The sequence below is a fragment of the Equus asinus genome, chromosome 1, assembly GCF_041296235.1.
Source record: "Equus asinus isolate D_3611 breed Donkey chromosome 1, EquAss-T2T_v2, whole genome shotgun sequence".
In the NCBI taxonomy this organism is placed as follows: Eukaryota; Metazoa; Chordata; class Mammalia; order Perissodactyla; family Equidae; genus Equus; species Equus asinus.
In genome coordinates, this window is record NC_091790.1 from 106,843,562 (window position 1) to 106,869,798 (window position 26,237).

The window sequence follows — 26,237 nt, forward strand, 5'->3', positions numbered from 1 at the left end:
CATTCCACATAGACCACTTTTGATGCTTCTCATAGATTTTGATATGTCACGTTTCCTTTTCATTTGTCTTTAGGTACTTTTTTCTATTTCCTCTTTGATTTGTTCATTGATCCTATAGTTATTCAGTAGCATATTTATGACTTTTCCAGCTTTCTTCTTGCAGTTGATTTCTAGTTTCATAGCCTTGTGGTTGGAAAAGATGCTTGATGTCATTTCAAATTTTAGTTTAAATAAAGAATCTTATTTTTCACAGGAGATGGAATTCTATAAATTTCTTCATTTATTCCGGGAAAAGTAATGTCATCACAGAAATCATTTTCTCATTGACACTGCTGGGTAAAGAATCATATTGCCAATGGTAACAAGGCTTCATTGAAAATGGGATACTTTGGCCTCAGTGGCCTAGTGGTAAGTTCAGTGCACCCTGCTTCAGGAGTCTTGGTTCAGTTCCTTGGCCAGGACCCACGTCACTCATGTTAGTGGCCATGCTGTGGTATCAACTCACATACGAAAAAAGGGGAACGATTTGTAGTGGATGTTAGCTCAGGACAAATCTTCATTAGCACAAAAAGTAAAATAAAATAACTGGGGAAGTTTGTTCACATTTCTCAAGTATATTTGAATTGGCGTATTTCCATTTTAGTTACTAAAGAGTATCTTCCTTTCAGAAACACATTCCCAAATCACTAAGGAAGCAGCCCTGATGTTTGTGAGAACAAAAAGGCCTTTCCTTTGATGCAACCTCTGAGCAGTTTAAACACAATTGAACACCTGGAAATAAAAAAAAAAAAAAAACCCTTATTCTCTGAACGCTTTTCCTAGTGATTTAAAAAGTAGTTGCTTGACAAGTTGGGAATGATCTCTTCTTTTTCCTCTTTTATTCTTCCACTTTTTCATCAATGCTTTTCAATGATTACTGCCTTGTTGGAAAACAGATATTTGGATCAATTTATCTGAGGAAAAATTATAAAATGTCTAATGCCACAAAGCTTATACTCAAAGACTTCCAAAGGAACTCAGAAGATCAAATTGCCAGTGCACAGCTTTTTAACCACTAGTTACATCATGAAGCTTAGGAGGAGGCTGAGTTTTTGTAGAAGCTGTAACCAGTGTGATAGCTCAGGCTGGAGCAAGAAATTTGGAGAAGGGACAAAGCTCACAGTAATTCCCTCTGGTAAGTAATTTTTTCTATTTTTACCCTAGTAATGAAACATTGGTAGGTGCTTTTTAGAAAAAAACAATTTAGGATCATCCTTACTTGACTGTCATATACGTGGGCTCGGCATATGAACAGCAAGTTTACAGCTGCTGGTCACTGTATATGAAGAAAAAACTACTCTGTAAATGGTTTGTTTACTTCCCTTATTGTAAGCAGATTGAAATTATACTTTTAAAATACACACAAAAAAATAGTAGAGTCAAGCTAGAAATTCCGACGGTTTTAGGAATGTATTGGCAAACCATTAGTAGAAGTTATTGTTTCAAGATGCTTTACTTGTAGACGGTCTTTTAGTGAGAGATACATTTATTAATTACTTATTCTCTATATTTTAAGATAAAACATAGTGCTCCTTTCTTGCAATAACCTGCCAAACGTATATTATGTTTTTTTATGTCATCCCCCACAGCAGTGCAACAGACTAATTCTTAAAGTAATTGATTATAGAACGTCAGTAAATCTCACTTATGACTCTAGCTCCTTAGAAGTAGACTGACATCAGTCAAAATTTGTGCTCACAACTCTGGATGAATTTCCTAGCAATGGGCCAGTTTAGGGGAATTTGTGAGTTCATTAAGCCATTTCAGTTCAAGGTCCATGAAAAGAGTCTGCATGGTTTTACATCCTCGTTTGCTCTTTCATTCTGACAAAAACCCTCATTGAAGACAGTTTCTATGCTGGAGGCTAGAGATAAAATGGTGACAAGACACAAATAGACTCAGTCCCAACATTCTAAAGCTTCTAGTCTAGGAGATAAGTGTTCTAATTCCATCCAGGTCCTTGGAGGCAGTTCTCTGACTGACCTAGCAAGGAGGACATTCACAAGGAATTAACTAGTTACATCAATTGTAAGGCCCTAAGAGGTGGAGGAATTAGGTCCATTTGGTATTTCCGTATTGAAAGATTTGTAATGAACTTTAGATATTTGTTGTATTTGATTCCAGAAATAGTTAATAGTAAATATGAATGAAAATTGCTAAACGTGTCATTTGGTGAGAGGATGATTAACATCAGGTATTAAAATATTTAAAATATTTAACTGGATGACCATTTTCAAGAATGTCATAATGTCATTCTCTTTTCTAAATTCAGTCCAGTAACTTTGTTCAGTCCTCATTAGCCTTAAAGGTAAAATTTTGCCTGAATGAGGAAGAAAATCTCACAACGATGTTTCTAGCCCACTAGATCCATTGAAATGAAAGGTTTCAAATAATTATCACAAAATAGTTAAAACATTGAAAACATGAAAGAAATTATATAATTTGATTTCCTTAGTGGTTGTGATCATATAAACGAAGAATTTATAAACTGAAAAGCAACATTCTAATGCTTTTTTCCCCAACTTACTACATATTCAACATAAATTGCAGCACACAAATTAAATAATGGTGACGCAGATATAATTCATTAGGGTTCTGAAAACCCTCATGTTTTAATTTAAAAAACGTCATGTTTCTTCAGGATAATGTGGTGCGAGGAAAAATATAGACTTTGATCCTGGGTTTATCTATTTCCGTATAATCATCCTTTGGCATGGATGATTTGGTTCACTTGTTATTGCTCTACTAAAATTATAAAAATAATACTTGCTAATTATGAAAAAAATTTCAAAATACAAAATTAAAGAAAAAATTAATATTATATATCAACAGCCATCTTTGATAACATTTTGAGGTATTCCTATCCATTCATTCTATCTATGCAACAACCATCTCAAGTGGATGCTGTGAAGAGTAAATGAAATTACATTAGGAAATTTCCAACATGGTCAGTGATAAAAATGTCAATTCTCAAGAATTCAAATTACCATCATTGGAATTCTTTATGAATTCAGGGGTACAGATAAATATATTAATTCCCACCTAGTCTACAGGTCACATTATAATAAACGGTCAGTAATTGGGAAAAACTTTCCATTTTCTGAGACCAATTTTTACCTGCCTCTAAAAATGATTAGAATATAATAAGCATTATCTCAAATAAAATTAGCCTGAATATAAAGTGATCCCTCATTTTCCAGTAGAAACTTCTAGAAGTCAAAGAAAGAGGACTTTTGCAGCTTGAATCTATAAATTTATAGTGATATAGATAAATACAAATATCCATTTATAACATTCAACTTCCTAATTAGATTATGGCTAAAGAATTAAAAAGCATATCAATACAAATATCAGTTGCAAAATGTTCTTTTTGCCCTCATTAAAACATTTCATTAAACATTTTGTTCAGTCTTCACATGCATCTAAAACATCTTCTTAGAGCAACTCTCTGGGTCATCTTAAAGGCTGAGTGTCTGTTTGGGGATCCTGGTAGGATGATATCACTGGATATTTTATTCAAAGAGGCAACTCTCCACTGATAAAATAAAGAAAATAATTTCTTTTCATGTATTCTGTTCTTCTATAAAAGTGTAATGAAAGCATAAACTATAGAGCTTTATTCCCAAGTAATATTTACCAAATCCACGATCAATTTATTTATTTTCTTTCACCGGTGCTAGTTCCAAAACTAGCATTAATTGAGTTCATTTCAGGTGCAGATCGTGTCCAAGTAGTATTTTTTGCACAGCAGAGTATTAGAAGAGCCTCTTTTAGTATGAGAAGTTACATAAGGGCTGAAACATAAGGCGACCCCTGTTTTCTCAGGGATAGTTTTGAGAAAGAAAAACTTACCTTATGTTCTGGCACTTTTAGTCTGTTTGAATTCTGCATGTTTTGTGTATATATCACACAGCTAGGATTTGCAAACATATTCTCCCAACTCTCACGTCACAGTAGAGTTAGACCTCACTAATCTATTAACCACTGGGGCAGAAAAAGAAGCAAGCTATAATTCACAAACCATTTGTCATTTATTTCAACTGCCTATTTCAAAAATCATCTCAATTTGAGAAGACCTGAAGTCAAATACATAGTGCAGGCATACCACATTATATTGCACTCTGCTTTATAGCACTTTGCAGATACTGTTTTTTTAAAAAATCAAAGGTTTGTGTCAACTCTGCATCGATCAGTCTATGAGCACCATTTTTGCCAAAGCATTTGACCACTTCATTTCTTTGTGTCAGATTTTGGAAATTCTCGCAATATTTCAAACTTTTTCATTCCTATTATATTTATTATGGTGATTTGTGATCAGTGCTCTGTGATGTTACAAATGTAATTGTTTTTGGCACCATGAACCCCGCCAATATAGGATGACAAAGTTAATCAATGAATGTTGTGTTTGGTCTGACTTCTCCACTAACTGTTCCCTGATCGCCCTCCCTCTCCTTGGGCTTCCTTATTCCCTGAGACAAAAGAATATTGAATTCAGGCCAGTGAATAACCCTACAACGGCCTCTAGGTGGCCAAATGAAAAGAAGAGCTGCATGTTTCTCATTTTAAAGGCTAGACTTGAGTAAGCTGAGTGAGGAAGGCATATCAAAGCCTAGATAAGCCAAAAGCTAGGCCAAGTTTTGACTGCAAAGGAAAAGTTCTTGAAGGAAATGAAAAGTCCTACTCCAGTGAACACACAAATGGTAAGAAAGTGAAACAGCCTTAAATCTAATATGGAGAAAGTTTTTGCAGTCTGGATAGAAGATCAAACCAGCCACAATGTTCCCTTAAGCCGAAGCCTAATACAGAGCAAGGCTGTAAAGCTCTTCAATTCTATGAATGCTGAGAGGGGTTAGGATACAGCAGAGGAAAAGTTTGAAGCTAACAGTTCAGTTCATGCGGTTTAAGGAAAGAAGCCATCTCCATAACATAGAAGTGCAAGGGGAAGCAGCAAGTGCTGCTGTAGAAGCTGCAGCAAGTTCTCCAGAAGATCTAGCTGAGAAAATTCACAAAGGTGGCTACGCTAAACAACAGATTTTCAGTGTAGATGAAACAGCCTTGTGTTGGAAGAAGATGCCATCTAGGACGCTCGTAGCTAGAGAGGAGAACTCAACGCCTGGCTTCAAAGCTTTGAAGGACAGACTGGCTCTCTTTTTCTGGGCTAATGCAGCTGATGACTTTATGTTCACTTGCCATTCTAAAAATCCAGGGGTCCTTGAGAATTATGCTAAATCTACTCTGCCCGTGCTATATGACTGAAACAGTAAAACCTGGGTATCTGTTTAGAACATGCTTTATTGAATATGTTAAGCCTACTGTTGAGACCTATTGCTCAGACAAGAGGATTCCTTTCAAAGTATTGTTCCTCATTGACAATGCACCTGTTCACCCAAGAGCTCTGATAGAGATGTGGAATGAGATTCATGTGCTTTTCACGCCTGCTAATAAAAAGTGCATTCTGTAGCCAATGGATGAAGGAGTAATTTTGAATTTCCAGTCTTATTTTTTGATAAATACATTTCATAAGGTTAGAACTGCCATAGTAATGCTTCTGATGGATGTCGGCAACGTGAATTGAAAATCTTCTAGAAAGGATTCACCATTCTAGATGCCATTAAGAACATTTGTGATTCGATGAAAGAGGTCAAAATATCAACATTAACAGGAATTTGGAAGAGGTTTATTTAACTCTCATGGACGACTTCGAGGGCTTCAAGACTTCAGTGGAGGAAGTACCTGAAGATATGTGGAAATAGCAAGACAGCTAGAATTAGAAGTGGAGCCTGAAGGTGTGAGTGAATTGCTCTAGTCTCATGATTAAATTTTAATGGATGAGAAGCTGCTTCTTTATGAAGGAGCAAAGAAACTGGTTTCTTGAGATGGTATCTCTTCCCGGCGAAGATGCTTTGGAGATTTTGAAATGACAATGAAGACTTACAACGTTGAATGCACTTAGTTGGTAAAGCAGCAGCAGAGTTTGAAAGGATTGACTCTGATTTTGAAAGTTCTACTGTGGGTAAAATGCTATCAAACAGCATCACAAGCTATAGAGAAACAGTTTGTGAAAGGAAGATTCAATTGATGTGGCAAACTTCATTGTTGCCTTATTTTAAGAAATGGCCACAGCCATCTCAGTCTTCAGCAACCACCACCATGATCATTCAGCATCCATCAACATCGAGCAAGGCTCTCCACCAGCAAGAAGATTAGGACCCATGAAGGCTCAGATACTTGGCATTCTTCAGCAATCAAATATTTTTTAATTAAGGTAGGTACATGGTGTTTTTAGACATAATGCTCTTCTACACTTAATAGACTATGGTATATTGTAAACGTAACTTTTATATGCACTGGGAAACCAAAAAGTTGTGTGACTTGCTCAATTGTAATATTTATTTTGTTGTGGTGGTCTGGAACTGAACCTGTAACATTTTTGAGGTATGCATGTACAGTCAAACCATGAAATACAAATAAATGTCAAAACCACTAAGGAGAGCAGAAGAAAAAAGGTCTCTGATTATCTTGCAAGAAGCACAGGCTCAAATTTTATGCTCAAAGGTAGGAGAAAAAATGTAGTGGAATTCAGCCTTTTCATTAACTGATAAAATGAAACAAACCAAATTTCCAAATAAGATATGTTTATCCCACTATAAAATTAGTAAAGGATTTTAATGCATGAGTCCTTTAGGAGCAAAGTGAAATATGGAGTGGGCATTGCCTTTAAATCCAATTTATAAAATGGAAGAAGTCATCTTTCAGCAAATCCAGTTTATCCCACTCCTGCATCAATGCTTTGGGCATCGTAACATTGAGTGTCATCCACAGATGGTGACCCTCAGCAGATATGGTCAGGCAGGTAACGTTTAGTGGTCTAACATGGCAATAGGAGGATTTGAAGACAGATCTCCTGCCATCTCTCCAGCCATTTTACCTTCAAGGCCCGCTGCCAAGAATTTCAAGCTGAACTTTCCACGTGAACAGGAAGATTGTCAACTGAAGCCTGAAATGTCTGGTGAAAACTTGGAATGCAAATAGATTGTGCTGTTGATCAGGGAAAAGAGCCATTTGTTTTGGACAACATAAGTGAAGCAGTTCCACACACTGACTGAATATTATTAGACTTTAGCTAATATTCTCTTTGATTTTCTTAACACTGGGCATGCAGAGGATAAGACAAGACAATGATTGCCTATTAATTGGCTGTATGAAAGGCGTGTTTCCTCTGACGATGGCTTTGAGAATTCCAGGCTTATTAGAGGAAAGTGGAATGCAAACGAAGGGACAAGTCTTCACGCTTAATTTCCACCATCTAATGGCACCCCCAAAACACTGAATTCCTATTAGTAAGGACAAGGTTTGGTCCCATGAGTTTAAGATGTCATATTGGAGCACACAGTCATCACAAATTATTAATAATGATATAATAACCTTACGATAATTATAATCTCTATTTCTGTAGCATTTTTAATTAAATCCCTTTTCAGATCTTGTTTCATTTTGGTCTCACTTCAGCTCTGGTAGGGATGTTGTATTATTTACAGTAACATCACTGTTTTCAAACAAATAAAGCACCAAAGCCTTTAGTTTACTTGATTTCTCAGCCCCAGAACTTGGCTGTATACTTGTTTTGAGCAAAATGCACTAGGACAAGAACCCTCGTCTCTTGAGCCGCAGGCTACATAGTTCCCTAGAATTTGAAGAAATCAGAGAAGCTAATTAGTCTAAAGTTTTTGATATGAGTTGATCACTGTGGAATTGTTAAACAAAACTCTTCAGTTTTGGAACAAAACTTGTCATCACAGGTAGGTATCAGAAGAATGGAACTTTTGAAGGTAATAGAGGAAAGGCAAGAAGCAATTAAATTGATATAATAGTTAAGAAAGTTTAGGAAAAAGAGTGTGATGGGATTGGATGTTGAAATCTTGAGAGATTTAAAAATAAATCCTTATGACAAAGAATAGCAAAGGTACCATTGTGCAAAGATCAGAATAGGCTTGGCTTTGTGTACATATGGAGTTAGATAGGGGACTGAAATACGACGTATGTAATCATCATGAAAGTGTTTGGTCCGCGGATAAAGCTTATGAGTACAGGTGAGTTTTGTGAGTTGACACTTCTCCTTTCTAACGGTGAGAGGGTGTCTTCAAGGAGCCTGGTCTTTGGAGTCAGGCTGATCTGGCTCCACCACTTACGTCCTGCTTATGTGAACTTGGGGGACGATTCTCTGGCCTCAGTTTCCTAATCCATAAAAGGGGATGACAGTTTGTATCCAGCAGGGCGTGTATGAGAATCAAATGAAATCGTGTGAGTAAAGTACTTGGCACATTGTCCAACACCTAACAAGTGCTGGATACAACGTTCCCCAATTCAAATGTGAAGAGAGATTTGTATCCAGTGTGGGGAGTGGTTTGCAGCCAATGACATGGACAAAGCAGCAACTCTCCAGAGGATCAGTTGTACTTCCAACTGCTCCAATGGAAAGTTATCTTACTGTCTGTCCACTCACACACAGAGTAGGAATTTGGAGGTGTTTGTTACTCTTTAGCAGACTTTTCCCTTATTGGCAAGAAAAATAAGATTAAAATTTGTTTTTTATTTTGTTCTTGTTCTATGCTTTACATCTCAGTCTATATTTTAATTGATATTATTTCTAACTGCTATATTTATTGGTCTTAAAATTTAAATCTTAGTCTATATTTTAATTGATGTTATTTCTAACTGCTATATTTATTGGTCTTAAAATTTATAAGCAAAAGGTTTCAGCTTCATGTTTATGTTTATCAGAAGAAAAGTTTAAATTAATACAGAAAATGGTTGATGTAAAATCAGTTATTGCAGAAAGTTGTCATAAATTTGAAATGCACATTTAAATAGGAAAGAGCTATAATTGCTTATTTGATAAAAGAAAAATTAAAAGAAGAAACTAGAGAACGCAAATAAATATCAATGTGTAGGTTTGAAATATTATACTTTCAATTAAAAATGTAGTTGAGATTTGCTAAATTTATGTAGAAATTATACTGCTGCATCTTAGTAAAATATAAACACCTCAGGCAATTTCACTGAAATGTATTACTTGATCATGCAGAGGAATTTATATAAATGAATTAGACAGGTCTACTAATTTTTTTACCTGATTTCCTTTCTATGCAACATGAAAATGATTTTGACCATGAAAAACACTGTTAAGAAGTTTTAAAAAGGATTTTTAAGTAAAAAGCATCTCATATAATTATTTAAAATATAGGCACTAACCCTATATAGACAAGTACATTATTTAATACTCAGCTGACTATTACATTGAGAAAGCTATGTAATTTCCAGATTCATTTTATCTTTACAAGAATGAAACTAATTCCAGGTTAGGAAAAGGGACAGGAGGTAAGAATAGTGTGGTGTTATACAGAAATTTTTCAATTGATCATTTCAATTACAATTTCATCATTGTAACAAATCAGAGGTATTCCTATGAATAAACAAAAGTTCCTAAGATGAGAATTAGATTCTTTAACATATTGACTAAAGACTAAACTTATGTAAATAAGATGTAAGATTGAAAACTTCATCTTGTTTGATAACACACTTTAAATTACAGAGTATAAGGTTGGAGAAATATAGTGTCTTACTATCATCATCAATAAAGTGTCATTTACACTAGAAGAAAGATGTATAAAATTAAAATAAGCACATTAGGATCTAATTATAGCTAAAGCATGAGAAAAAACTCAACTTTCTTTGCTTACTGATTTACTGCAAAAATCAGGAGTTTTGCTATAGAGTCAGATCTTCCCTAGAATTCTTTTTTCTTTTCTTCTCAAATGAGACGTCTAATGCTTCTTTTCCTAAGAAATTGTCCATTGAATAATGCAACTCCAAACTAGCCCAAAGAGAATATTAGTAAAGCATCTGTGTGTCAATTTGGAATCAAATTGGAAAGAGTTTTAATATTTATAATTCCCATCACTAAATTAACAATAAACGTGTAGTCACCTAACATTCCAGCATCCAAGTGACGTGCCTTTGTAAACCATGATGTTCTCTTATATGTTTTGACATTAAGTCTGCAAGAGATTCTGGAATTGTGACATTTAACATTACACCAATGATATATGTATTTTATTCAGCAGGTGATGACAAAGAAAATAGTGGAGCTCTAAAACAGCTCAGCAGAATTTTAGGGAAGATATGAATCTCAGAGGAGACACTGAGATTCAAAATGTGGTGTATTCTTCGTCATGCTTAAACTTCAAATAACATTCCAAAATGAAATATGCTTTTGGTGAATATTTTCCAAAGTGAAACAAAATTCTGATGAGTACATTTACTTGATAAGATTAATATCATAGAGTTTCTGAAAACTCTATGAAAAATTATTGATTACAAATTTTAATAGAAGTTTTGGAAATATTGCTATTTTGCTTCTAAATTCAAAGAACTGTAAATAATTTTGATGTGCTGCACACCCTACTCAAAACCGTGGGGTGGTTCAGATGTGACATTGAGATCTTATATAAAATTAGACATCAAGTGGGAGATATTCATTAACTCATAACTGGGCACGGCTCCACATTTGAAGCTAAAAGGTTTACTTGATTGTCAGGTACACATGGAAACGGACTCATTAACAAATGACTGTGCAGTGTATTACGAAAAAGTGAAAAACTTCCTCCTGATATTTATTTATATGGTAAATGTGACAAATATGCCGCTTTCCAGAAACAGTTAAATGAAGAGTGAGGTTTCGCAGAGCTGCAGAACATGAGAAAATGTTATTTGGCCCAAAGAGCATAAGCCACAAAAATCACAGGATAGGAAAAGGAAATACTTTAAAAAAGACCAAATGGTCTCATGAGCAGAGACATCATCAACGTTACCTGGTCTCCTCCGCCATCCCCGCCACCTTCCCACTCACCTTGAAGACAAACTCCACTATGATGGAACAAAAGAGATTTTTAAAAATACGTGTGTTCTTGAATGTTAGATGCCTTGAAATGGGGCAGTTAAGAGTCACTCTCTATCTTAGCATGTGGAGAAAGAACAAAGACCAAGGTTTTATCCAGGCTCTGCCAGCTAAAGCTGGGACTCTGGGCAAGTTGCATTACATCTGGAACTTCTGTTCCCATTGAAAATAAGAACAATAAATATTCACAACCTATAGTGGAAGAAAGACCACAGTTAGCACTAACTCAATGGTGGCTTTTCTTCCTTTTACTTTACATTGGGTCATTTCAGACCACACAGTCTTTGAGCTTCTCTAATGATTCTTTTTAATTACTATTCCATTTTCCCCACAGATAGACGCCTTCCGGCAGACATTTCCCCCAAGCCCACCATTTTTCTTCCTTCAATTGCTGAAATCAAACGCCACAAGGCTGGAACACATCTGTGTCTTCTTGAGAATTTTTTCCCAGATGTTATCAAGGTATATTGGAAAGAAAAGAATGGCAATAGAATTCTGGAATCCCAGGAGGGAAAAACCATGAAGACCAGCGACACATACATGAAACTCAGCTGGCTGACCGTGACTGAAAGGTCAATGGATAAAGAACACAAATGTATCGTCCAACACGAGAAAAATAAAGGAGGGGTTGACCAAGAGATTCTCTTTCCTTCAGTGAATCAAGGTATGTGCATGTAAATATAACCTCGAAGAAGACTTTTTTTCAAAGAGATACAAAATCATTTCTGTCAAATGTTAAGGAAAAACAAACAAATATAAATTTTCTTAAATGTTGTTTCATTTATTGGCAGCAAAAGTGACCCTGTATTTCCCCATAGAATTAAAATAGTGTATACTTTGGAACTATGAAAAGAAAAAGAAAATGAAAAATTTACTTAACCTTTCTCAGCCTGAGATTCATCCTCCAATATATTAAGGTGGCAATGATTTTTCTACTCAGCAGGTAATGTCACTCTCACTTTCATCTTGCTATACTCAGAGTACAACCCCAAAACAATGTTATTAGGTGACCAAATAGTGTTCCCTTGAGGGAGCCAGATGGCAGATCAACAGAAAATCAAATAATTTGGCCACTGCAGTTTTGTTATGGTCTTAGTTTCTCCAGGTTTGTATTTCATATACCTGAGTATGAACACAACAGACCAAAGGCCCTAGAGCACCCATAAATGAGAAGGAATCAGTTTGTACTTCTCCCTGTGGTTAACAAGCCCTTTGAAGCCGTGGGGAACAAGCACATAAATTATGCAGAGAACTTGCTGTGTAATAGTCCAAATTTCTGAAGTCTTTCTTTATCTACTCGGATCCTTAGATCATCACTGATCAAATTAGTTTCGAAAACCTGCCTTGGCTTTGTCCTGGGGCCCTGAGTTAACAAGTCTTTTTTTTTTTGAAATTCAGCATAATACCATTTTTATTTAACCTCATCCAGCTCATATGGGCAACTCCTTTCTCGGACGCCAAATCATCTTGTTCTCAGTAACAGCAACGTAATTTCTTATTAGAATACAAACCCATTAATTTCAGAAAAACAATACTAACACCACCTTCAACAATATACTGAAAACAATTTAGGAGTTTATTGCAGTTTTCATGGTTTTTTTCTACAGTAAAATTACGGTTGTAATGCTTCTTGGAATAACGTCTCTCTCTCTTAAGCCACCAACTGGATATACAGGTTCATTTGTTTCATTTTGCTTTTTAGGAACTTTTAAATTAATTAAATTAAATTAATTTTGTTTTATAACTTTGTAAAATATTTGCATGGTTTCAAGCTCAGATTCAACACAACGAAGTATATTCAGAGACATATAGCTTTTATCTTTGTATTCTTTCTTTCTTTTTTCAGTTATTTAATTGAGGTCATAATGGTTTATAACATTGTGTAATTTCAGGTGTGCATTATTATTTATCACTTTCTGTGTAGACTACATCGTGCTCACCACCAGCAGTCTAAGTTTTATCTGTCATCGTATGTATGTGCCCCTTTACCCCTTACGTCCACCACCCCCCCAATCCCCTTCCCCCCTGGTAACCACTGATCTGTTCTCTTTATCTATGTGTTTATCTTCTACATATGAGTGAAATCATGTCGTGTTTGCCTTTCTCTGTCTGGATTATTTCATTTAACAAATCCTTTTCAGACAGGGCGAAACAGGCACATAATGAAACGTGCAAAGACCTTTTAGCCCGAATTTCTGAAGTCAGTCTTTAACTTCTTGGATCCTGAGTTTCATCAGTGACCAAATTAGGTGCCAACAGTTGCCTGGCTTTCTCCTGGGGCTGTGACAAAGAGCAAATGAAATAATGTCAGTGAAAACTCTTGCTTTTGAAAACAGAACACAGATGTGGTTATTTCTGTATATTGTCGGCATGCTTCCTCAAGTAAGATGGGAAATTTGCCAACATCAAATACCTTCAAATGTTAGATTCTTTTGTGGATTCTAATTTTGATGGATGGATTTTGGTAGCAACTCTTCACGTCAGTGGTGTGTGCTGAAGACTGTAAAGTAGCCACATTTTCTGTTTCTTTTTCCATTCGACAAGTATTTCTTCATCACCTCCTCTGTGGCAGACACTGTGCTAGGAACTGGGAATACAGAAAGAAAACAAGATAGTGTTGCACATTACCATCCACTTGTGATGAAGAAGAAAAAAACATATTCTTCATGAGGTCAAGATCCTCAGGTGTAGAAACAAGACACCTGAATGAGATCTACTGAATTACATAGAATTAGGTAAACTACTCCTGGAATCATGGGGCTCATGTGTTTAAGGGCAGTCCCTCTGTCAGTGGATTATGTGTGTGTGTGTGTGTCTGTGTGTGTGTGTGAGAGTACATACACATCACTCATACAAAGACATAACCAGAGTATCGAGCAATAGGCATGAATAATTGACTAATCTTGCTCCCATTTCTTCTAGTTGTCGCCTCCATGACCACTACTATTGCTCCAACAACGGCTTCTACGACAGAGAAAAGGAGTAAGTCATTGTCTGTATTTACCTCTCTGTCACGCTATAGGTTTTTTGTCGTCTCATTGACTTAACTTTTGTATTTCTCACGCTTAAAAAGCAGAAGACCAATTATTCCTCGAATTTTGGGCTCATAGTTTTCATATTTTTGGTGACTGTCCCTCCGTTCTGTCAGCAGATTTTATATATATATATATTTATATATATATAGCTATACACAAGCACAGACTGTCAAACAATGGGCATGGAGAATTGACCAATATTTGCTCTCATTTCTTCTAGTTGTCACTGTTACTAACGGTACAACAGCTTCCCCAACAGAGCAAAGTGGTAAATCTTTCTATATGCTTGCCTTCGTGTCGTGCTATGGTATTTTTTACCCCTCCTGATCAAATCACCTTTTGAACTTTCCTGGTTTATAGTAGATAATATTAGTGATTACTGGAATTGTAGAGCACATATTTTTAATGAGGATCTCTCCTGTCCCTCCATTGGCAGATTTTATGCACATATATAGGTATATTCACCAAATAATGTCATAAAAAATTGACTAATACTTGCTCTCCTTTTTTCTAGAGTTTCCAGCTATTAATTCTAGAAAAGCTCCTCTAAAAGACGAAAGCTGTTCAGTTTTTATATATGTCTGCATTTATGTCACGTTATAGCATTTTTTTTCCTTGGAATAAATTTAACTTTTGAACTCTCCTGTCTTAAGATTGGCAAACTAAAACGGCTAGATGTTACAGAAATGACTGAGTGATATTTTGAATCCAACCATCATTTCCTAAGAGCCATCTTAATACAGTAAATGCTGGATTTGGGATGAGATGATTGCAATTTAGAGGGCGCAGTAATAGACTCTGAATTATTTCAGCAATGGACTGCACTCATTTGTGTGGCTTTTGTTTCTAATGACTGAGGAATGTGTGATATGAAGGTGCGTCTAGATTTTTTTTTTCAGTCTTTCGTCTTTGCTAGTACCTAATAACAAGAACTGACAGGTAATTTCAATAGAGAGCTTTCTATACTGAAGGTATTGTGCTATGTTTTGCATGCATTTTCTTGGTTAATACTCATAACTCTCCTATGAGGTGGTAGAATATTTTTTCACAATTTTCTAGCTGGAGGAAATAATATAAATTAATTAAGTCAATTACCCCATGCCACACAGCTAGACCCGGGGATTCAAACCAGCCATCTGAATGAAGAGTTCATACAGTTACTCAGCTCTTCCTTCTTCCTCTATGGTATGGTCCTAGAACCAGAAACACCACAGCCAAGGCCTTGAGCCGTGACTGACATATGGTGGGGGGTGAGTAAGTACAGAGACTTCACAGTATCCCAGACTGGACTTCAACCCCAATTCTTTGCATCATTAGCTGCATCAATATAGGAAAATTACTTACATTTTATGACCAGCAATTTCCTCATCTTCCACCCAGTGATAACTGTATGTAACTCAGTGATTGAAGAGACAAGGTCACCTATACTGAATGTCTAGCATAGGGTATCTCATTTGGCTGTCACAGAATCAGTACTAATTTCTGGCCCTTTTTCCCTACATATGTACAAAGAAAGTGACTAGAAGCGTTGGTTCCAGCCCTACTGATCTTTCCTCCATTTCTAATCTCAAGGGGGCTCTGGACCTCAGCTAACACTTTGCCTGACCAAGGGCAAGGAGTTATGAGCACATCACGTGTGAGATCCCTTTCCACACAAGAGCTAATGATTCTGCAGTTCTGACTCTCTAAGATAAAACTTGCCAAATGGAAATTTTTTCAGGTAGAAACTCATCCTTGTGGTTCACTGAATAGCTAGTCTGGCTCACCATCATTATTGTTAATTAAACAAATATAAATCTTTCTTCCATGTTACTCCATTTGTTGGTAGCATAAATAACATTCTATTTCCCCATAGAATTAACATAGCATAGGCTTTGAAACATAAAAAAGAAAAACAAAACTTTACTTAAGCTATCTCAGCGTGAGATTTGTCCCCCCAAATATTAAAGTCACAATAATGTCTTTTAGGGTGGTTGCATGGATTAAATGAAACAAGATATGGGAAATCACCTGGCGCTCAGGACACAAGAAATGCTCAAAAAGAGATTCCGCTTTGGATGATCTGACTTGACCAAGAAATAAGAGCAATTATACGTTTTTCAGGAATGTTCTTATCAGCAAGCAGAGTCACTTACACTTTCATCCTGATTTACTCAGAGTACAACCCAAAAACAATGCTATTAGGTGACAAAATGGTGTTCATTTTAGGGAGCTAGACAGCAGCTCACCAGAAAAATAAATAATTTGGCCTCTGCATTTTTATTATGGTCTTAGGGTTTCCAGATTTGCACTTTATATATACCACCGTAAGGAAAAACTCCAGAATTAGAGATTGGGAGAGGCTGATGGGTGCACACACTTCCATTCTACATAATGGATGTCTTTCTTGCCATTAGTAAATGCAGCTCAACAGACCTTTATTGTAGAACTGGCCTGTGCCGGGCCTGGAAGGGATGTGTGGATGAGGAGAGTGGGATGACTTACTGTCCCCAGGAGAATGCACTATTGTAAGAGAATATCTTCTTTTCCTAGACACTCAGGGTCACTCACAATACAGGCATGATGTCCCCAAGGGGCCTCTTTAATGCTGATGCTACATGTATTTAGAGAGTGTGGGCAGAGGGCTGAGTGAGCCTTGGTCCTGACAGTGGTCTGGGTAACACTCTAGACATGCGACTTAAAGTCCTGAGTATGAGAACCACAGAGCAAAGGCCCCAGAGCATCTGTAAATTGGAAGGAATCAGTCTGTACTTTTCCCTGTGGTTAACAAGCCCTTTTGAAGCAGTGAGGAAGAAGCTCAGAACAAAATGTGCGAAAACATTTGCTGTGTACCAGTGTGAAATTTGAAAGTCAGTCTTTATCTTCCAGGATCCTTGGATTCATCAGTGATCAAATTAGGTTTGAAAACTTGCTCTGATTTTCTCCTGGGGCCGTGAAGTAGAGTAAATGAAATAATGTCAGTGAAAACACTTGCTTTTGAAAAACCCCATGCATGTATTTATTCATGTATTTATTGTATCTTTTAATTTCCTTTCCTGAAATTCAATAAGATAACATTGATTCAACAGCCGTAATTTACTATTTATACAGCTAAGAAACAGAGGAGAAGCAAATATGCAAAGCACACATTTAATATAACCACTGGGCTGAAGTGTCCTGTTAGGTTTTGATTTTTCTAGTGATCAGGGAAAAATAAGAAGTATGGGAAGTTCCATGGTGATGATCATCATAGAGAAGTTCCAGTTCAGAATATGTTTTACTTGGTGCCTAATTTCTGAAACAAATGTCTCCTATGGGCTTCCCTGGGCAAGAAAGCTAATGACGACAGTTCTGTTAATATCATCCTGCAGCCAATTTCTAATGCTGTTTCCTGCAAGGTTTCAGTTTTTGACAAAAGCTAACAAAACGACTTGGAAAGATTGCTCGTGGAAAACCTTTTGAAGAAGATCACATTAGTCTGGTCCAGGATTTTGACCAAGCTTGGTTGAGAGAGAGAACTTAGGATACGTACACAGATTTTATTATGAAAAACTGTTACTTTACTGTTTTTCCTCAATCAGTGCATGGTAATAAGAGAATTTGATTTATCTTTTGATGAATAAGTCACTGTTAAGGGAAAGAGACAGTTTTAAAACACGTTGAAGTCAGTTCTTGAAGATATTTTAACATATAAATGTGATTAACCTAGCATTTTTATTCTTGAAATTTATTCCAAATCCTATAGCTCAAACCCAGTTTCAGAGCCATGAAAGAAAGATCCAATATAGTGCATAAAATTGCATACCAAAACCATATCCATCTGCACAAGAACACATCTAGCACAAAAAGGATTAACTAAAACAATGGTTTCTACTCTGTTTTCCTCCATCCAGCAGTCAGGTATCTTTAAAAAAATTATCTTTGTATATTTGACTTCTTTTAAAAAAAGAAACATAGTTAAATCTCACCTCAGGTTATATATATTCAGAGAAGTGTAATTGTGGCACGGTTTATTTTTCTATCTCTAGAAAGAAATGCACTGAAATCCTGGGCTCCCATAATAAAAAAAGATTTTGCCAAGAATATTTCAGACCTCTGGAAGAGAACACAACTACAGTGTCCAGAATGGTGGAATTATGTTGTTTCTATAGATTAATTTCTATTTCTATGGATTATTTTTACAAACTCGTTTCTACCTGCTTTATCTCACTGAATCTGCCACAACAATCCTTTGAATATTGGCTCTGCCCTCAGTGGTATAATTCTCAGCAAGTTACTTAGATTCCCAACCATATTTCATTGTTTACAACAAGGAGTCCTCCAAAACACAACTCACTTCAGTGTGAGTAAAGTATTGAAAGATAATGCATGCGAAGCATTTAACATAGTGCCCGCTGCAGAAGTACTCATTCAAAATCTATTAAATTTTATCCATGCTGTTGTCACCTCCAGAAAGAACCCAACTCCAGAAAATCATGTGCTGAGTTGGGGATGTTGGGATAGTCATGCTCTGGAAAGGTATGTCTCATTCGTGGGGAATTAGCCTAAACCGGACTCCTTCAAGCGTGAGGTTCTAAGGTACATTCGGAGAGTTGATGAATTGATTTTGGTAGCAACTCTATATGTCAGCAGTGTGTGCTGAAGACTGTAGAGCAGCCACATTTTCTGTTTCTTTTTCCATTCAACAAGTATCTTTCCATTGCCTCCTTTGTGACTGACATTGCGCTAGGAGCTGTGAATACAGAAGGAAAATAAGATAGTCTTGGATGTGACTGTCCAGTTGTGAAAAGAAGAACAAAATGTGTGCTTCTTGAGGGTGAAGATCATCATGTGCAGAAACGCAATTCATGAATGAGATCTACTGAAGTCTGTAGAATCAGATGAACTAGCCCTGGAATCGTAGGGCTCATGATTTTAAGGACAGTCTCTCTGTCAGCAGATTGTGTGTGTGTGTGTGTGTGTGTGTGTGTGTGTGCATGCATACACACCTACTCATATAAACACATACCCAGACTATCAAGCAATAGGCATGAATGATTGACTAATCTTGCTCTCATTTCTTCTAGTTGCCACCTCAAAGGCCACTACTGTTGGTACCACAACAGCTTATACGACAGAGGAAAGCAGTAAGTCATTGTCTGTTTGCCTCTCTCTTGTGTGGTAGGCTATTTTCCTTCTGAATCAGCTTAACTTTTCCATTTCTGCGGCTTAAAATACAAAAGAACAAGTATTCTTGGAATTCTTGGGCTCATATTTTTCTTATTTTTGGTGACTATACCTCTAGTCTGCCAAATAGAAATATATACGTATATATATTTACATATATATGTGTGTGTGTGTGTATATATATATATATATATTTCTATATATGCACACACTGTCAAAGAATGGGCATGGACAATTGAGCAATAATTCCTCTCATTTCTTCAGGTTGTCTCTGCTACTAATGTTATAATAGCTTGCCCAAAAGAGCAAAGTCGTAAATTCTTTTAGAGGCTTGTCTTCATGTCATGGTATGGCATTTTTTTCCCTCATGACCAAATCACCTTTTGAACTTCCCTGGTTTATGGTTTATGGTAGACAAGAATATTTATGCCTGGAATTATAGGGCACAAACTTTTAAAGAATGTCTCTGCCGTGTCTCTGTTGACAGATTTATATATATACACACATATATATATAAAATATATATATATATTTATTTATTCATTATATTTATTTATTTACATTTCATGGACTGGACTTGAACCCCAGTCTTTTAATGATTAGTTGCATCTATATAAGAAAATTACTTACATTTTATGAGCAATAATTTCGTCATCCGCTAATCTAAAATGATTACGCCCAATGCAGTTATTGAAGAGGTGAGCTCACCTTTGCTGAATATCTAGCATAAGGCATCTCATTTGGCTGCCACAGAATCAGTTCTAATTTCTGGCCCTTTCTCCCTACATGTCTACAAAGAAAGTGACTAGAAGCATTGGCTCTAGCCTTGCTAATCTTTCCTCCATTTCTAATATCAAGGGGTCTCTGGACCTCAGCTAACACCTTGTCTGACTAAGGGCAATGAGGTAGGAACACATCACATGTGGGACCCCTCTCCACAATAAAAGGTAATAATTCTGCAGTTCTGATGCTTGAAGATAAAATATGTCGTCTCACGAAGAGATGCAGCCTTGTGGTCCACTGAAAAGCTCGTCTGGCTCACCATCATTATCATTAACTGAACAAATGTAAGTTTTCTTAAAGGTTGTTTCATTTATTGGAAGCACAAATATCCCTCTATTTCCCTCGAAATTTGAGGTAGTAAAGACTTTGGAACATAAAATAAAGAAAAACAAAATTTTACTTAACTTTCTCAGCCTGTGATTCATCCTCTGAAATATTAAGGTCACAATGATTTCTTTTCAGATGGTTGGATGGATTATATGACACAAGATCCGTGACAGCACCTAGCTCTAGCACACAAGAGATGCTCAAAGAGAGATCCCACTTTGGATGATCTTATTGATCGGGAAACAAGGGCAATTACACATCTTTCAGGAATGTTCTACTCAAGAGCAGAGTCACTCTCACTTTCGTCTTGCTTTACTCAGAGTACCACCTCAAAACAATGCTATTAGATCACTAAATCCTATACATTTGAGGGAGTAAGATGGCAATTCCACAAAAAATAAATAATTTGGCCACTGAAGTTTTATTATGGTCTTAGGGTTTCCTGATTTGTATTTTATACAACACCACAAGGAAAAATTCCATCATTGGAGGTTGAGTAAGGCTGATGTATACACCTATAGTTCCATTCTACATAATGAATGTGTTCCTTGCCATTTTAAATACAGTTCATCAAACATTTATTGAATAACTGGCCTGTGCCAGGCCTGGAAAGGATGTGTGGATGAGGACAGTGGCATGACTCACTGTCCCAAGGAGGATGCACTATTTTAAGAGAATATCTTCTTTTCCTAGCCTCTCAGGGTCACTCACGATTCAGGCATGATGTCCCAAAGGAGTCCCTTTGATGCAGACGCTGCATATTTTTAGACAGTGTGAGAGGACTGAGTGTGCCTTGGTCCTGGCAGTGGTCTGGTAACCATCTAGTCTCAGAACTTAAAGTCCTGAGTATGAACACAAGAGACCACAGGCCCCAGAGCACCTAGAAATAAGAAGGAATCAGTTTGTACTTTTCCTTGTGGTTAACAAGCCCTTTCGAAGCCGTAGGGAACAAGCACATAACAAATTGTGCAGAGACATTTCAGAATTTCTGAAGTCAGTCTTTATCTACTCAGATCCTTAGATTCACCCGTGATCAAATTAGGTTCAAAAACTTTCCCTGGCTTTGTCCTGGGGCAGTAATTAAGAGCAAATGACATACTGTCAGTGAAAGCACTTGCTTTTGAAAATCTAACACAGGTCATTATTTATGTATTTATTGTTATTTTTTGTTTTCCTTTCCTGGAAGTCACTATGGTAAGATTAATACAACATCCCTAATATACTATTTCTACAGCAAAGTAACATAAGGGAAGCAAGATATGCAAAGCACACGTTTAATAGAACCACTGGGCTGAAGTGTCCTGTTAGGTTTTGATGTTCTAGTGATCAGGGAAAAATAATAAGTATAGCAATTTCCACGGTGATGATCATCATAGACAAGTTCCAGTTCAGAATGTGTTTTACTTGGTGCCTATTTTCTTAAAAAAAAATGTCTCCTATGGGCTTCTCAGGGCAATAAAGCTAATGAGGACAGTTCTGTTAACGCCATTCTACAGCCAATTTCTAATGCTGTTTCTTGGAACTTTTTAGTTTTTGTGAAAAACTAAGAATACAACTTGGAAGGACCACTCCTGGAAATGATTTTGGAGAAGATAAAACTAGTCTGGTCCAAGAATCTGACCAAGCTTTGTTGAGAGAGAGAACTTAGGATACATATACAGTTTTATTACGAAAAACTGTTACTTTATTGTTTTTTCCTCAATCAATTCATGGTAATAAGAGATTTTGATTTATCTTTTGATGAGTAAGTCACTGTTAAGGGAAAGAAATTGTTTTAAAACACGTTGAACTCAGTTCTTGAAGATATTTTAACATATAAACGTGATTAACCTAGCATTTTTATTCTTGGAATTTATCCCCAATACTATAGCTCAAACCCACTTTCGGATCCATTTGACAAGTGTTTCTCCAACACCTTCTTTGTGGCAGGCACTGTGGTAGGAGCTATGAATACAGAAGGAAAACAAGATAGTCTTGGATATCACCGTCCAGTTCTGATAAAGAATAAGAAATGCCTTCTTCATGCGGGTCAACATCTTCATGTGAAGCAATATAATTCATGAATTAGATCTACTGAATTACATAGAATCAGATAAACTAGTCCTGGAATCGTAGGGCTCACATTTTTAAGAATGGTCAGCAGCTCATGTGTGTGTGTGGTTTTGTTTGCATATACACATAGTCATGTAAACACATACTCACACTGTTGAGTAATTGGCATTGATAATTTATTAATTGGTGCTCTCACTTCTTGTTGTCGCCTCAATTGTCACTGGTACTGATTGGACAAATGTTTCCCCAAAAGAGGAAAGTGGTAGGTTTTTGTATGTTTGCCTTTATGTCACACTGAAGCACTTTTTTCTCTCCTGATAAATTACCTTTGGAACTTCCCTTGTTCATAGTGGATAAGATCACTTATTCCTGGAATTGTGGAGCTCATGAATATCTCCCATCTCTCTGTTGGCATATTTTATGTATGTGTATATATGTGTATGTATGTATATATAAACACACTCACAAACGTACACATATATATCACTGTCAAATAAAAGGCATGAACAATTGACTAATATGTCATCTTATTTCTTCTAGATGTCCCTGCCATTATTTCCAGAAAAGTTTGTCTGAAAGATGAAATATGTAAGTTTTTGTATATGTTTGCCATTTTTTTCCTCTGCTATGGCATTTTTTTTCCCCTCTAGATAAAGTAAACTTTGGAACCTCCTTGTTTTAAAGTAGGAAAACTAGAATGGCTGGATGTTGCAGAATAGACTGAGTGATTCTTTAAATCAACGATCATTTCTTGAGAGTTATCCTAACACAGTAAATGCTGGTTTTGGGAGGAAATGAAAGTAAATTAAAGGATGCAGTAATAGGCTCTGAATTATATCAACAATGGAATTTATTCATTTGTGTGGCTTTTATTTCTAATGACTGAGGAATACACAATATCAAGGTGCCTCGAGACTTCTTTTTAAGTCTTCAGTCCTTGCTAGTAACTAATAACATAAACTTACATGTAGTGAAATCTTCTTACACTGAAGGCATTATGCTGAGTTTTGCATGCATTTTCTTGTCTAATTCTTATAATAATCCTATGAAGTGATAGAATAATCTTTTCCCCATTTTACTGATGACAGCAATGAGTTAAAATTAATTAAGTTCCTTGCGCCATGCCACACAGCTAGATCTAAGCTTTCAGCACAAAACATCTGAATCAAGAGCTCATACACTGCTCAGTTCTCCTTTATTCCTCTAAGATATAGTTCTAGTGCAAAAAACCCCAAACACAGGCCTGACATATGGTGTCAGGTGGGTACATGGGATGAGTATATGCACGGGCTTCACAGTACCACAGACTGGACTTGACTGCCAGTTCTTTTAATGATTAATTGAATCAATAAAGGAAAATCACGCACATTTCCTTAGCAGCATTTTCCTCATCTGCCAACTGGAAATACATACACCTAACTCAGTTATTGAAGAGATAAGCTCACCTATGTGAAATGTCTAGCATATGGTATCTCATTTAGCTGGCACAGAATCAGTACTAGTTTCTGGCCCTTTCTCCAAAAATATGTACAAAGAAAGTGACTAGAAGCATCAACTCTAGCCCTGCTGATCTTTCCTCCATTTCCAACATCAAGGAGGCTCGGGGCCTCAGCTAACACTCTGCCTGACCAAGGGCAAGGGGTTACGAGCACTCCACCTTTGAGATCTCTTTCCCCAGAAGTTGCTATTGATTCTGGAGCATATAAAGGGGAAAATTTCATAGGAAGAGCAGCCTGTGGTTCATTGAATACCAAGTCTAGCTAACCATAATTGTTGTTAATTATTTCTTGACATCATATATTTCTTCCAAAACTTCAAAGGATACGAAGTGCAATCATCCTATAACATCATAGACACAATGAGAGACATTTAGGAAGGACAGGTGGGTGAGCCATGACCTCCTGAAGTTTCAGAGAATTTGGATTAACTGCTCTCTTCCAATTTAGGTAATGCCCTTTTACTAAAACCTCTCACCCACAACACTGGTCACCACCAAATATGCATGGATTGTACCCTTAATAGTAATCTCATTGTATATATAATGTGTAATGGCTTAGATACTTCCAAATCAGAATTCAGCTTTATCTTTATGCTTAACCTTTTGATGTCTGGGGTATTTATTGCACTTGGAGATGCAGAATTAAAGAGTACCTAAGAGTGTGTTCTTTAAGGTCATGTTGCTGGGATTAAAATCTGGCTGCTGTCGCTTCCTAAATGCGTGACATCAGGCAAATTACTTCTCTGTCCTTAGTTGATTTGTAAAATAAGAATGACAATAATAATCTCATGGTTTATTGTAAAACAGAAATTAGATTAAAGCTTTGCATGCAAAGCTCTCAGAACAAGTGTTTGGCATTTTGGTTAGTGGTTAATGAATGTTGTTAGCTGTTATTACCTAGAGACATGGTAGGAGTGAAGAAATGCTAAAAGCTATTTATAACAAATACATTTTTCCAGTTGGACTTATTCATAAAATATGCAACCTTACTTTTGTTATTTTGGAATGTTCTAAGTTGATTTAGCAGAGGTTGTTGATTGACATTACCTATAAACTGGATTCTGAGTGTCTTGTCGTCTGTGGTGGTGGTTGTGGTAGATATTTGCCTTTGGGTTTTGGTGGTGTTGGGGTGTCACTGCAATGGAAGTCATCAGAAATAGATAGCTGTGACCACCCTCACATTAATATGTCCCATCCTTTCAAAAGAAGAGGTGAAACTAACTAAATAACTTCTCTTAGCCCCCCTGCAGCTGCAGCTCAGCAACGTCTCTGCCTATTACACCTACCTCCTCCTCCTCCTCAAGGGTGCCGTCTACTTTGCCATCATCGCCTTCGGTCTATTCAGGAGAACAGAAGACTGTGACATGGAAACAGTTTGTAACAGACGGTGGCAAAAGGAAGTCAACTGGTCTTCATTTATTTTCCCTAAAAGTGACCGCTGAGGATCTAACTGGCCTTTCTTTCTGGGTTTGGGTTATTTCAGTTCACATGTGTACTTTTTGTTATGTCATTATTGTGTAATGGTTTTTCAAACTACCGGGCAAACAGACAGTCTTACTCTGTAACAACAATGAATTCTGCCATCACTCAAGGGCAGGGCCACGGGGTAGTCCTTTAGCACCACTGTCTCCATGATCTCCATCAGCTCCTCCGGCCACCCAAATAACCATGCCTTCCGAGTACAGACAGCATGCAGCTCTAGTCACATCCCTTAGGGCCATTTAACCAGAACCTCCTTGAAGCCTTGCATTTTACACATCCTGAACCTGACACTTTTGCTACTTGAATTCTAAGCTTTGTTTTTCGTAATAGGCACAATAAAAAAAATTGAAAATCTACTTTTGTCTCTGTGTACTTTAATTTGATGAAATCTAACTGGAAGTCCAAAGTAAGAAACAGCACAATAGCTGAGCCATCAAATCTAGCATTGGTTGTGATGATGGTCAATACACAGTTCTAATTCTTTCCCTGAGATAGTGGTCATGATGGTTTCTTTGGGCCACTGACTCCAAGAAGAGCCACAGTCAAATGAAAGTCCCCAGGTGACTTCTCTTGCAAAGGTCACCAGATTCACACTCATTTGGTTTGGGACATTCCGATGGTGTCAGTATAGCATGTAGCATGCCTGCACTGTGCGTGCTCAGCTCCACAATAGTGTTTCACAAGCACTGTGTTTCCTGGTCCTCAGAGTAACCACATGAGACCGGCAGTCACACCAAGAAGCACCATGGTGGAGGGATTGTGCCCCTGGACTTTGAGCCCCAAGTGCCTGGGCTTGATTCCTGCATCCAGTATTAGCATCTGTGTGACCTCAAGCAAGCTATTTGAACTCTCTGTGCTATAACCTCCTCATCTGTAGAATGGAGTTACAGCGCCCTGTCTCCTGGAGTTGTGTGGATTA

The 26,237-nt window shown here is 36.9% G+C and overlaps 1 gene segment (V, D, J or C); it reads left to right on the forward strand.

Moving 5' to 3' along the window:
• The first annotated feature begins 1,118 nt into the window (after positions 1–1,118).
• LOC123285832 (T cell receptor gamma constant 2-like) lies at positions 1,119–25,674 on the forward strand. The segment is given in 6 exon segments: positions 1,119–1,174; positions 11,331–11,660; positions 13,919–13,978; positions 19,077–19,136; positions 22,879–22,926; positions 25,076–25,674. Coding segments are annotated over 5 exon segments (516 nt in total).
• Positions 25,675–26,237: the final 563 nt, after the last annotated feature.